This window comes from Triticum urartu, chromosome 2A (genome assembly GCF_056163025.1).
Source record: "Triticum urartu cultivar PI428250 chromosome 2A, HENAU_Tu73, whole genome shotgun sequence".
NCBI classification, from domain to species: Eukaryota; Viridiplantae; Streptophyta; class Magnoliopsida; order Poales; family Poaceae; genus Triticum; species Triticum urartu.
In genome coordinates, this window is record NC_141874.1 from 548448380 (window position 1) to 548462150 (window position 13771).

Sequence of the window (13771 nt, forward strand, 5' to 3'; positions counted from 1 at the left end):
TCTTCTTTAAATCCATTAAGGAATGTAGTTTTGTTTATCCATTTGCCAGATTTCATAAAAATGCGGCAATTGCTTGTTAGGAATAAGACACGGCGGTGGTGGTGACTAGTGTGTGCGTGCGTGTTGGTCGTGCCGGACCCCGTGGCGAGTGTGCATGTGTTGGGTGCGTGTCGAGTCTGTGCTTATGTTTGGGTCGTAGTCAGTTAGCAGCAGTCGCGGCTGGACGCGTCAGAATGCGTAGTAGAGGACGGCGTAGGCGAGCGAGTCCTTGGGCGCTCGTACGTGCGTGCGTAGGAAGGGAAGCTTGGGCGCTGCGTCTCGTGTGATACAAAGCCGGCGGTGATTTGGTTTGTTAGTCCAGGTTGTTATACGTAGGTGGTTAGGAGTCCAGATATGTTTTGGTTTGTCCAGCTATATATATGACAGGGATAAGAGGCGTTCGGCGCCGTGGTTTGTTGCCAGAAATACATCTCCGCGTATCCTTTCTTTGTCTACGATCTGTCCCTCAAAACTAGTTCGTGCTAGCTAGGGTTAGACCCAACAATTGGTATCAGAGCCTTGTTTGTTCCTCTGCTCGTGGCCATGGCGATCGTCCCGCACGGCGCCGGGGGGAGCACAATGTCCATGGCGATGCCAATGCTCACACCGGACAACTACACGGTATGGGCGATCAAGGCCGAAGCCATCCTCGACACCCAGAACCTCTGGGAAGCGGTGTCGCCGGCCGGCGATGCGGCGGTCGACGTGGGGAAAAACAAGACGGCGAGGGCGGTGCTGTTCGGTGCGCTCTCCGGAGACTTGTTGATGAAGGTATCGACGAAGAAGACGGCGACTGAGGTGTGGGCCAGCTTGAAGACGAGGTTCGTCGGCGCCGATCGGGTCCAGGCGGCGCGGCTCTCCAGTCTCCGTGGCGAGTTTGACAACCTGCGCATGGAGGAGAGGGAGGCGCTGGACGCGTACGCCGGCAAAATCGGCGGCATGGCAGCAAGGTATGCTGGCCACGGCTCGACGCTCGGCGACACCGCCATGGTGAGAAAATTGCTCGACACGGTGCCCGATCGGTTGTATGCCGCGGTGGTCAGGATCAAACAGTTCTGCGACGTGGAGACGATGTCGTTCGAGGAGGCGTTGAGTAGGCTCAAGGCGTTCGACGAACGCTTACATCGGCGCACGCAGGACAACGACGGACGAGGCGGCGATCAGCTGATGTTCACGGCGGCCCAGTGGGAGGCACGGCAGCGTCAGCGCAGCGGCAACCTCAACCACGACGACGATGCGAGCAGCGTGGCTTCGGGCACGAGACGGCGGCGCGGGAAGTGCTACAATTGTGGCGTTCGTGGCCACTTCTCCCGTGACCGCCGACAGCCGAAGAAGGAGAAGGCGCTCCTTGCCGACATCGATGACGAGCCGACCTTACTATAGGTCGTGTCTTAGGGGGAGATTGTTAGGAATAAGACACGGCGGTGGTGGTGACCAGTGTGTGCGTGCGTGTTGGTCGTGCTGGACTTCATGGCGAGTGTGCGTGTGTGCATGCATTGGGTGCGTGTCGAGTCTGTGCTTATGTTTGGGTCGTAGTCAGTTAGCAGCAGTCGCGGCTGGACGCGTCAGAATGCGTAGTAGAGGACGGCGTAGGCGAGCGAGTCCCTGGGCGCTCGTACGTGCGTGCGTAGGAAAGGAAGCTTGGGCGCTGCGTCCCGTGTGATACAAAGCCGGCGGTGATTTGGTTTGTTAGTCCAGGTTGTTATACGTAGGTGGTTAGGAGTCCAGATATGTTTTGGTTTGTCCAGCTATATATATGACAGGGATAAGAGGCGTTCGGCGCCGTGGTTTGTTGCCAGAAATACATCTCCGCGTATCCTTTCTTTGTCTACGATCTGTCCCTCAAAACTAGTTCGTGCTAGCTAGGGTTAGACCCAACATTGCTAACATGATTTGGACAGACTTAAGCATCGCTACGAGTGAGAAAATTTCATCGTAGTCAACACCTTGAACTTTGTCAAAAACCTTTTTCGACAAGTCTAGCTTTGTAGATAGTAACACTACTATCAGCGTCCGTCTTCCTCTTGAAGATCGATTTATTTTCTATGGCTTGCCGATCGTCGGGCAAATCCATTAAAGTCCATACTTTGTTCTCATACATGGATCATATCTCAGATTTCATGGCCTCAAACCATTCCGCGGAATCTGGGCTCATCATCGCTTCCTCATAGTTCACAAGTTCGTCATGGTCTAGTAACATGACTTCCAAAACAGGATTACCATACCACTCTGGTGCGGATCTCACTCTGGTTAACCTACGAGATTCGGTAGTAACTTGATCTGAAGTTACATGATCATTATCATTAGCTTCCTCACTAATTGGTGTAGTAGTCACAGGAACAGATTTCTGTGATGAACTACTTCCCAATAAGGGAGAAGGTACAATTACCTTATGAAGTTCTACTTTCCTCCCACTCACTTCTTTCGAGAGAAACTCCTTCTCTAGAAAGGATCCATTCTCAGCAACGAATATCTTGCCTTCGGATCTGTGATAGAAGGTGTACCCAACATTTTCTTTTGGGTATCCTATGAAGACGCACTTCTCCGATTTGGGTTTGAGCTTGTCAGGTTGAAACTTTTTCACATAAGCATTACAACCCCAAATTTTAAGAAACGACAACTTTGGTTTCTTGTTAAACCATTGTTCATACGGTGTCGTTTCAACGGATTTAGATGGTGCCCTATTTAACGTGAATGCAGCTGTCTCTAATGCATAATCCCAAAACGATAGTGGTAGATTGGTAAGAGACATCATAGTTCGCACCATATCTAATAAAGTACGGTTATGACATTCGGACACACCATTATGCTGTGGTGTTCTAGGTGGCGAGAGTAGTGAAACTATTTCACATTGTTTTTAACTGAAGGCCAAACTCGTAACTCAAATATTTTCCTTCTGCGATCATATCGTAGAAACTTTTTATTTTTGTTACGATGATTCTCCACTTCACTCTGAAATTCTTTGAACTTTTCAAATGTTTCAGACTTGTGTTTCATGAAGTAGATATACCCATATCTTCTCAGATCATCTGTGAAGGTTAGAAAATAACGATACCCGCCGCGAGCCTCAACACTCATTGGACTGCATACATCAGTATGTATTATTTCCAACAAGTTTTGCTGCTCGCTCCATTGTCCCGGAGAACGGAGTCTTAGTCATCTTGCCCATGAGGCATGGTTCGCAAGTACCAAGTGATTCATAATCAAGTGGTTCCAAAAGTCCATCAGTATGGAGTTTCTTCATGCGCTTTACACTGATATGACCTAAACGGCAGTGCCACAAATAAGTTGCACTATCATTATTAACTTTGCATCTTTTTGGTTTCAATATTATGAATATGTGTATCACTACGATCGAGATCCAATGAACCATTTTCATTGGGTGTGTAACCATATAAGGTTTTATTCATGTAAACAGAACAACAATTATTCTCTAACTTAAATAAATAACCATATTGCAATAAACATGATCAAATCATATTCATGCTCAACGTAAACACCAAATAACACTTATTTAGGTTCAACACTAATCCCGAAATTATAGGGAGTGTGCGATGATGATCATATCAATCTTGGAACCACTTCCAACACACATCGTCACTTCACCCTTAACTAGTCTCTATTTATTCTGCAACTCCCGTTTCGAGCTACTAATCTTAGCAACTGAACTAGTATCAAATACTGAGGGGTTGCTATAAACACTAGTAAAGTACACATCAATAACATGTATATCAAATATACTTATGTTCACTTTGCCATCCTTCTTATACGCCAATCACTTGGGGTAGTTCCGCTTCCAGTGACCAGTCCCTTTGCAGTAGAAGCACTTAGTCTTAGGCTTAGGACCAGACTTGGGCTTCTTCACTTGAGCAGTAACTTGCTTGCCGTTCTTCTTGAAGTTCCCCTTCTTCCCTCTGCCCTTTTCTTGAAACTAGTGGTCTTGTCTACCATCAACACTTGATGTTTTTCTCGATTTCTACCTTCATCAATTTCAGCATTACGAAGAGCTTGGGAATTGTTTCCGTTATCCCTTGCATATCATAGTTCATCACGAAGTTCTACTAACTTGGTGATGGTGACTAGAGAATTCTGTTAATCACTATTTTATCTGGAAGATTAACTCCCACTTGATTCAAGCAATTGTAGTACCCAGAAAATCTGAGCACATGCTCACTAGTTGAGCGATTCTCCTCCATCTTTTAGCTATAGAACTTGTTGGAGACTTCATATCTCTCAACTCGGGTATTTGCTTGAAATATTAACTTCAACTCCTGGAACATCTCATATGGTCCGTGACGTTCAAAACGTCTTTGAAGTCCTGATTCTAAGCTGTTAAGCATGGTGCACTAAACTATCAAGTAGTCATCATATTGAGCTAGCCAAACGTTCATAACGTCTGTATCTTCTCCTGCAATAGGTCTGTCACCTGGCGGTGCATCAAGGACATAATTCTTCTGTGCAGCAATGAGGATAAACCTTAGATCACGGATCCAATCCGCATCATTGCTACTAACATCTTTCAACACAATTTTCTCTAGGAACATATCAAAATAAACACAGGGAAGCAACAACGCGAGCTATTGATCTACAACATGATTTGCAAAATACTACCAGGACTAAGTTCATGATAAATTTAAGTTCAATTAATCATATTACTTAAGAACTCCCACTTAGATAGACATCCCTCTAATCCTCTAAGTGATCACGTGATCCAAATCAACTAAACCATGTCCGATCATCACGTGAGATGGAGTAGTTTCATTGGTGAACATCACTATGTTGATCATATCTACTATATGATTCACGCTCGACCATTCGGTCTCCGTGTTCCGAGGCCATATCTGTATATGCTTGGCTCGTCAAGTATAACCTGAGTATTCTGCGTGTGCAACTGTTTTGCACCCGTTGTATTTGAACGTAGAGCCTATCACACCCGATAATCATGTGGTGTCTCAGCACGAAGAACTTTCGCAACGGTGCATACTCAGGGAGAACACTTCTTGATAATTAGTGAGAGATCATCTTAAAATGCTACCGTCAATCAAAGCAAGATAAGATGCATAAAAGATAAACCTCACATGCAATTAATATAAGTGATATGATATGGCCATCATCATCTTGTGCTTGTGATCTCCATCTTCGAAGCACCGTCGTGATCACCATCATCACCGGCGTGACACCTCACTAGTAGAAAACAGGGCTTTGGTCCAGGCCGGGTCAGCCCATTAGTCCCGGTTCAGTCTAGAACCGGGACCAATGTGGGCATTGGTCCCGGTTCGTGAGCCCAGGGGGCCAGCCGGGCCACGTGGGCCATTGGTCCCGGTTCATCTAGACCTTTTGGTCCCGGTTGGTGGGATGAACCGGGACCAATGGGCCTCGCTCCTGGCCCACCACCATTGGTCCCGGTTGGTGGCTTGAACCGGGACCAAAGGCTCCCCTTTAGTCCCGGCTCATGTCACCAACCGGGACCAATGAGGTGCCTATATATACCCCCTCGCGCAAGAGCAGAGCACAGTGCTCTGTTTTTTCTGGCCGAGGGGGAGAGGGCTTTGTGGTGCTCTAGCTCACCTCCTATGCACATGAGGTGTTCGATGGAATGCCCGAGCCACACTACTTAAGCTTTCTCCTCTCGAAGCTCGACGTCCAAGCTCCATTTTCCTCGAGATTTGTCTAGATTTAGCGGTCCGTCACGCCCCGTCCCCGTCTTCACCGCCGTCGATCACCCGCGCCGATCTCATCACTGACACCACCGTGGTGAGCCTCTTGTTCTTATCTTCTTTCTGAAAGGAAAAATATTCTTACTTGTATGTTTAGATAGATACTTGTATCATTTTCTTACATTTATTATTGCATCTTATATAGTGCGATGGTTTTGGTATCCGCCCCCGTCGGCACTCGTCCTGTCTATGATTCGGATGTGGTATGTATATTATCTTTATAGCTATTGGTTCAGTTATTGTTTATGAAAATTATGCCGACCAACATGACATAGATTTTATTTATCTAGGATGTATGTGAATCAGAAATGCCAACCGACCCTATTGTCGAGAGGTTAAATTTAGTTGAAGAAGAAAACAATTTGTTGAAGGAAAAAATAAAAAAAATTGAGGAGGAGAAGATGATATTGGAGTTGCATGTTGCGGATGTCGTCGATGATCACAAGATCAAGATGGATGCAATGCGCTTGAAGATTAGAAAATATGCCATTCATACCGAGGCTTGGTATCATTATGCCGTTGGATCAATTGTTACCTTGGTTGCGATTATGATCGCATTTGTTTTCGCATTGAAATGTTTTACATAGTTTCAATGTATGGTTTAATTAACTAGATGCTCTGGAGATCTATAGGTTGTTAGATGAGAACTATGTATGCACTTTGGTTTTAATGTGATGATGAACTTCTATTAATTTGGACACTTAATTATATATAATGCACGCAGATGAACCGGCAATGGATGTACGGTGACAGACACACCCGCGAGTACATTAAGGGCGTGCATGAGTTTCTCGATGCGGCTGAGGCAAACAAGCGGAATGGTTTTATGTGTTGTCCATGCATTGAATGTGGGAATACGAGGTCTTACTCTAACCGGAAAATCCTTCACTCCCACCTGCTTTACAAGGGTTTCATGCCACACTATAATGTTTGGACGAGGCACGGAGAAATAGGGGTTATGATGGAAGACGACAAAGAAGAAGACTACGATGACAACTATGTGCCCCCTGAATACGGTGATGCTGCCACGGGGGGAGCTGGTGAAGATCAAGAGGAACCAGACAATGTGCCCAATGATGCTGCAACGGGTGAAGCTGCTGAAGATCAAGAGGAACCAGACGATGTGCCCGATGATGATGATCTCCGCCGGGTCATTGTCGATGCAAGGACGCAATGCATTAGTCAAAAGGAGAAGCTGAAGTTCGATCGCATGTTAGAGGATCACAAAAAAGGGTTATACCCCAATTGCGAAGATGGCAACACAAAGCTTGGTACCGTACTGGAATTGCTGCAGTGGAAGGCAGACAATGCTGTGGCTAACAAAGGATTTGAGAAGCTACTGAAAATATTGAAGAAGAAGCTTCGAAAGGATAACGAATTGCCCGACAGTACATACGCAGCAAAGAAGGTCGTATGCCCTCTAGGATTGGAGGTGGAGAAGATACATGCATGCCCTAATGACTGCATCCTCTACCGCGGTGCATACAAGGATCTGAACGCATGCCCGGTATGCGGTGCATTGCGGTATAAGATCAGACGAGATGACCCTGGTGATGTTGACGGCGAGCCCCCCAGGAAGAGGGTTCCTGCGAAGGTGATGTGGTATGCTCCTATAATACCACGGTTGAAACGTCTGTTCAAAAATGAAGAGCATGCCAAGTTGATGCGATGGCACAGTGAGAATCGAAAGAAAGATGGGAAGTTGAGAGCACCCGCTGACGGGTCGCAGTGGAGAAAAATCGAGAGAAAGTACTGGGATGAGTTTGCAAAGGACCCAAGGAATGTATGGTTTGCTTTAAGCGCGGATGGCATTAATCCTTTCGGGGAGCAGAGCAGCAATCACAACACCTGGCCCGTGACTCTATGTATGTATAACCTTCCTCCTTGGATGTGCATGAAGCGGAAGTTCATTATGATGCCAGTTCTCATCCAAGGCCCTAAGCAACCCGGCAACGAAATTGATGTTTACCTAACGCCATTAGTTGAAGAACTTTTACAGCTATGGAATGAAAACGGTGTACGTACGTGGGATGAGCACAGACAGGAGGAATTTAACCTTAAGGCATTGCTGTTCGTGACCATCAATGATTGGCCCGCTCTCAGTAACCTTTCAGGACAGACAAACAAAGGATACCACGCATGCACGCACTGTTTAGATGACACTGAAAGTATATACCTGGACAAATGCAGGAAGAATGTGTACCTGGGCCATCATCGATTTCTTCCGACCAACCATCAATGTCGACAGAAAGGCAAGCATTTCAAAGGCGAGGCAGATCACCGGAAGAAGCCCGCCATGCGCACCGGTGATCACGTGCTTGCTATGGTCAATGATTTACACTACGTAATCTTTGGAAAGGGTCCCGGTGGACTAGCTGTTCCCAATGATGCCGAGGGACACGCACCCATGTGGAAGAAGAAATCTATATTTTGGGACCTACCCTACTGGAAAGACCTAGAGGTCCGCTCCTCAATCGACGTGATGCACGTGATGAAGAACCTTTGCGTGAACCTGCTAGGCTTCTTGGGCATGTATGGGAAGACAAAAGATACACCTGAGGCACGGGAGGACCTACAACGTTTGCACGAAAAAGACGGCATGCCTCCGAAGTAGTATAATGGTCCTGCCAGCTACGCTCTTACGAAAGAAGAGAAAGAAATCTTCTTTGAATGCCTGCTCAGTATGAAGGTCACAACTGGCTTCTCGTCGAATATAAAGGGAATAATAAATATGCCAGAGAAAAATTTTCAGAACCTAAAGTCTCATGACTGCCACGTGATTATGACGCAACTGCTTCCGGTTGCATTGAGGGGGCTTCTACCGAAAAACGTCCGATTAGCCATTGTGAAGCTATGTGCATTCCTCAAGCAATCTCTCAGAAGGTGATCGATCCAGAAATCGTACCAAGGCTAAGGAGTGATGTGGCGCAATGTCTTGTCAGTTTCGAGCTGGTGTTCCCACCATCCTTCTTCATTATCATGACGCATGTCCTAGTTCATCTAGTCGACGAGATTGTCATCCTGGGGCCCGTATTTCTACACAATATGTTCCCCTTTGAGAGGTTCATGGGAGTCCTAAATAAATATGTCCGTAATCGCGCTAGGCCAGAAGGAAGCATCTCCATGGGCCATCAAACAGAGGATGTTATCGGGTTTTGTGTTGACTTCATTCCTGGCCTTAACAAGATAGGTCTCCCTAAATCGCGGTATGAGGGGAGGCTGACTGGAAAAGGCACTCTTGGAAGAGACTCAATAATATGCAGGGACGGATATTCTTCGTCTCAAGGACACTACACGGTTCTACAGAACTCTACCTTGGTGACCCCGTATGTCGATGAACACAAGAACAGTCTGCGCTCCAAACACCCGGAGCTGTGCGACGACTGGATTAGATGTGAACACATCAGGACTTTCAGCAGTTGGTTGGAAACACGTCTCAGAGGTGACAACACTATTTGTGATGAGTTGTACTTGTTGTCCAGGGGACCATCTTTGACTGTATTGACTTACAAAGGATACGAGATAAATGGGAATACATTTTACACGATCGCCCAAGATCAAAAGAGCACCAACCAAAACAGCGGTGTCCGCTTTGATGCAGCAACCGAGAGCGGAAAGGATACATATTATGGTTACATAGTGGACATATGGGAACTTGACTACCGACCTGATTTTAAGGTCCCTTTGTTTAAGTGCAAATGGGTCAATCTGTTAGGCGGCGGGGTACAGGTAGACCCACATTACGGAATGACAACAGTGGATCTGAAAAATCTTGGGTACACTGACGAACCGTTCGTCCTAGCCAATGATGTGGCACAGGTTATCTATGTGAAGGACATGTCTACCAAACCGAGAAAAAGAAAAGATAAGGAAGCGAATACATCATATGATGAGCCAAAGCGCCACATAGTTCTTTCAGGAAAAAGGGACATCCTGGGAGTGGACGGCAAGACAGACATGTCTGAAGATTATGAAAAGATTCATGAAATTCCTCCCTTCAATGTCAAGGCTAACCCAAGCATCCTGATAAACAATGAAGATTATCCATGGTTACGGCGCAATAAGCAAATGACACAAGCGAAGAAAAAGTGAAGACTTTCTCCCGCAACTATTATGGTGATACCATGCCAAATTTGTAACAGACGAGTATGCTATGCCAACTTTTTCAGAGTTCATTTGAAAACTATGAATTTAGGTCGAATTTTCTCTATAGGTGCATCTATGTTCAAATTTTAACTATTCAAATTTGAAAACTAATGGCACTAACAGAAAGTTTATATTTTTTCTAAAACTAATGGCACTAACAGAAAGTTTATAATTTTGCTGACCTAAAAGCAAAACGAATTAAAAAATAAAGCAAAAAACAAAAGAAAATAAATAATATAGAAAACAAAACAAAAAAACTGGAAAAAAAATAAAAATAGCAACAATAAGTATTTTGTTGTAAGTAGAAACAAAATAAAAATAAATAAAGCAACAAAGAAAACAAAAAAAGTAAAAAAGTGTTTTCAAATTTGAAAACTAATGGCACTAACAGAAAGTTTATAATTTTTCTAAAACTAAAAGCAAAAAGAATTAAAAAATAAAGCAAAAAACAAAAGGAAATAAATAATGCAGAAAACAAAACAAAAAAACTAGAAAAAATAGGGCTCACCCCTATAATATTTGATACGACTAACTAAAATTACCAAATTGAGTATAATGATAAAACACAGTAATATTAAATAGCAGGAAAAAGATTGACTCAAAAATCAATTTTTATAGTAAAGTTATTCATAAACTAGTGATTCACACAAATTTTAAAAAAAATCAAATTTAAACTATTCAAATTTTAAAACTAATGGCACTAACAGAAAGTTTATAATTTTTGTGACCTAAAATAAAAAAGAAATCACTACAAAACTATAAGTATTTAGTTCTAAGTAGAAACAAAAAAAACAAAAAAAATGCCACCTACTGGGCCCCCACGGCCTGAGTACGACTAGAAACCCTACCATGGGCCAGGATTCAGGCCCGCGGGAGGCCCACTACGCCCACAGGCACAGATTGCAGTGTTAGGCCCGAAAGCCTGCTTTAGAGAGGAGCTCGAGAGGGAAGGCGCACCGCACCTTATAAACAGGTGCTCCTCCCTCTCAACTAGTGAGGTGGGACTAAATATTTTGGTTCGGGGCAGCATAGGCCTTTGGTCCCGGTTGGTGGCACCAACCGGGACTAAAGGGGGGCATTAGTCCTGGTTGGTGCTACGACCCGGGACCAAAGGCCGCCGCTTCCCGCCCTTTGGGCTGCTGAAAAGAGGCCTTTGGTCCCGGTTGGTGGCACCAACCGGGACTAAAGGGGGGGCATTAGTCCCGGGTCGTAGCACCAACCGGGACCAATGCTCTTGCTATATATACAACACTTTGCAGTTTTCGCCAAAATCCATCTGTTTCTTCTCGCCCCGACGCCTTCTGCTCCTCGTCGCCGTCGCCGCCGAGCCCTGCCCCGATGCCGTCAGGCTGGTCCACCCCGCCATCGCCGCCGCCGAGCCACTGCCCCGACACCGTCGCCGCACCCGCCGCCCCTGCCGGCCCCGACACCATCGCCGTCGCCGCACGCACCGCCCCTGCCCCGACCCCGTCGTCGTCGCCGCGCGCGCCACCCGTTCCCCGACCCCGTCGTCGCCGCCGCGCGCGCCGCCCCTTCCCCAACCACGTCGCCATCGCCGCGCGCGCCGCCCCTTTCCCAACCCCGTCGCCGTCGCCCCGACCACACACCGCCACCTTCGGTCCGGCCGCCGGCGCCCTTTCCTCTTATTGTTTTTCATTATTATAAAAATGTGCATATATGTATATGTTCTCTGTGTATATATGTTCATATATGCAAAAGTTAGATTTTAGAAAAACTTTATATATGCAAAAGTTTATATATGCAAAAATTTATACATATATGCAAGTATATATGTATTTTATATATGCAAAAATTTATATATCTAGCTAGGAAGAAGGAAGAAAGGAAGAAGAAGAAAAACTTATATATGAGAAATGTATGTATGTATATATGAGAAATGTATGTATGTATAGATGTATGTATGTGGATACATGAGGGGGGTCGATATACCCCCTCTCCGGTAGCATTTTTGTGCATTTTAGGTTAGTGTATATATATGTTGATGTATATATGCAAAAGATAGATTTTTAGAAAAAATACTATTTTTTCTGTTGATGATATGATGATGTTTTTTTTCATATATGCATTTTTTCATATATGTATTAATTTTTTTAAGTTGTTAGTAGATATCGATTTTAGGTTAGTGCATTTTATCACTGATTTTAGGTTAGTTGATCGATTTAGTGCATTTTATGTTTGTTGCATTTTAGGTTAGTGCATTTATGTTAGTGGAGAGGAAAAAGTAAAATAAGGAAAAGGAAAATAAGTAGAAAAAGAAGGAGAAGAAGAAGGAGAAGACGAGGAGACGAAGAAGAGGAAGAAGAAGAAAAAAAGAGGAGAAGAAGAAGGAATAGAGGAGCTTCTTCTCCTTTTTTTCTCCTCTTTTTTTTCTTCTTCTTCTTAATTTTTATCAGGAACGAGGGTGTCGAGGATCGCCGAGGGGTCGAGGGTCGGGAACTAGGGTAGAGGGTCGAGGGTCGTTAAGGGGTCAAGGGTTTCAGGGTCGAGGGTTCGAGGGTTCTATAGGGTCGAGGGTCAAGGGTTCCAGGGTCGTCTAGGGGTCGAGGGTTCCAGGGTCGTCGAGGGTTCGAGGGGTCGAGGATCACCGAGGGGTCGAGAGAGGTTTCCTAGTGTCAAAGTATTGAAGAAATCCATGGCTTCATCATTAGCCGGAAGTAACCAGGGCATGACGAAGTCCTCCAAAATTATTTTGGAATGGTGTCCCGGATAGGATAATTTGCCTTTTTGTATGAATTTCAACAAAGGCCTTCCAAATAACGATATTTGGAAGGTTCTTGCTGAACTTTGTATCAAAAAGCGAATTATCCTATCTAGGACTCCGTTCCAAAATAACTTTGGAGAGCTTCATACCATCATGCACATGTTACTTTCGCCTAATGATGAAGACATGGTTTTGTTGAATCCTTTGACACTACGCAACCTCCCGACCCCTCGGCGATCCTCTCGAACATGAGAGGAAGAAGAGGATCGCCGAGAGGTCGAGGGTTCCAGGGTCGTCGAGGGTTCGAGGGGTCGAGGATCGCCGAGGGGTCGAGAGAGGTTTCCTAGTGTCAAAGTATTGAAGAAATCCATGGCTTCATCATTAGCCAGAAGTAACCAGGGCATGACGAAGTCCTCCAAAATTATTTTGGAATGGTGTCCCAGATAGGATAATTTGCCTTCTTGTATGAATTTCAGCAAAGGCCTTCCAAATAACGATATTTGGAAGGTTCTTGCTGAACTTTGTACCAAAAAGCGAATTATCCTATCTAGGACTCCGTTCCAAAATAACTTTGAAGAGCTTCGTACCATCATGCACATGTTACTTTCGCCTAATGATGAAGACATGGTTATGTTGAATCCTTTGACACTAGGCAACCTCTCGACCCCTCGGCGATGCTCTCGAACATGAGAGGAAGAAGAGGATAAAAAAAAAGAGGAAGAAGAAAAAAAAGAAGAAAGAATAGAGGAGTTCTTCTCCTCTTTTTTTTTCTTCTTCTTCCTCTTTTTTTATCGGGAACGAGGGTCGTCGAGGGACATAGATGTAGTGTCGTCGTTGTCGATATATACCCCCTCCCGATAGCTTACTATGATTAGGTAGCTAGTTCTACGTTTGGCACTAATATATCCATCTATCATGTTTGAATAATAATTTCCATGTTGTAAATATTTGTAGAAACTATGGACACCGCCCTAGAGGAAGCAAAAGAAGCGTTGTTGAGGGACATAATCGCAGAAGGAAGTGATGCCGTCTCGTTGTTTCTCAACGCAACCGATGGTCTGGAAGGAGAGGGTGAACAAGCTGGCTACGGTGACCTAATGCCGGTGCAAGAAGAAGAACATGAGGACGGCTCCGGTGACCCAATGCC

General features: G+C 45.1%; 1 protein-coding gene across 1 annotated transcript; it reads left to right on the forward strand.

The window, feature by feature from the left end:
- The first annotated feature begins 582 nt into the window (after positions 1-582).
- LOC147985838 (uncharacterized) lies at positions 583-1422 on the forward strand. Its single transcript, XM_087539943.1, has one exon. The coding sequence runs from the start codon at positions 583-585 to the stop codon at positions 1420-1422; it is 840 nt and encodes a 279-aa protein (XP_087396069.1).
- Positions 1423-13771: the final 12349 nt, after the last annotated feature.

Bases quoted from the DNA above. Each gene is read 5' to 3' on its own strand.
- LOC147985838 (XM_087539943.1), top strand. From the start codon at position 583: ATGGCGATCGTCCCGCACGGCGCCGGGGGGAGCACAATGTCCATGGCG.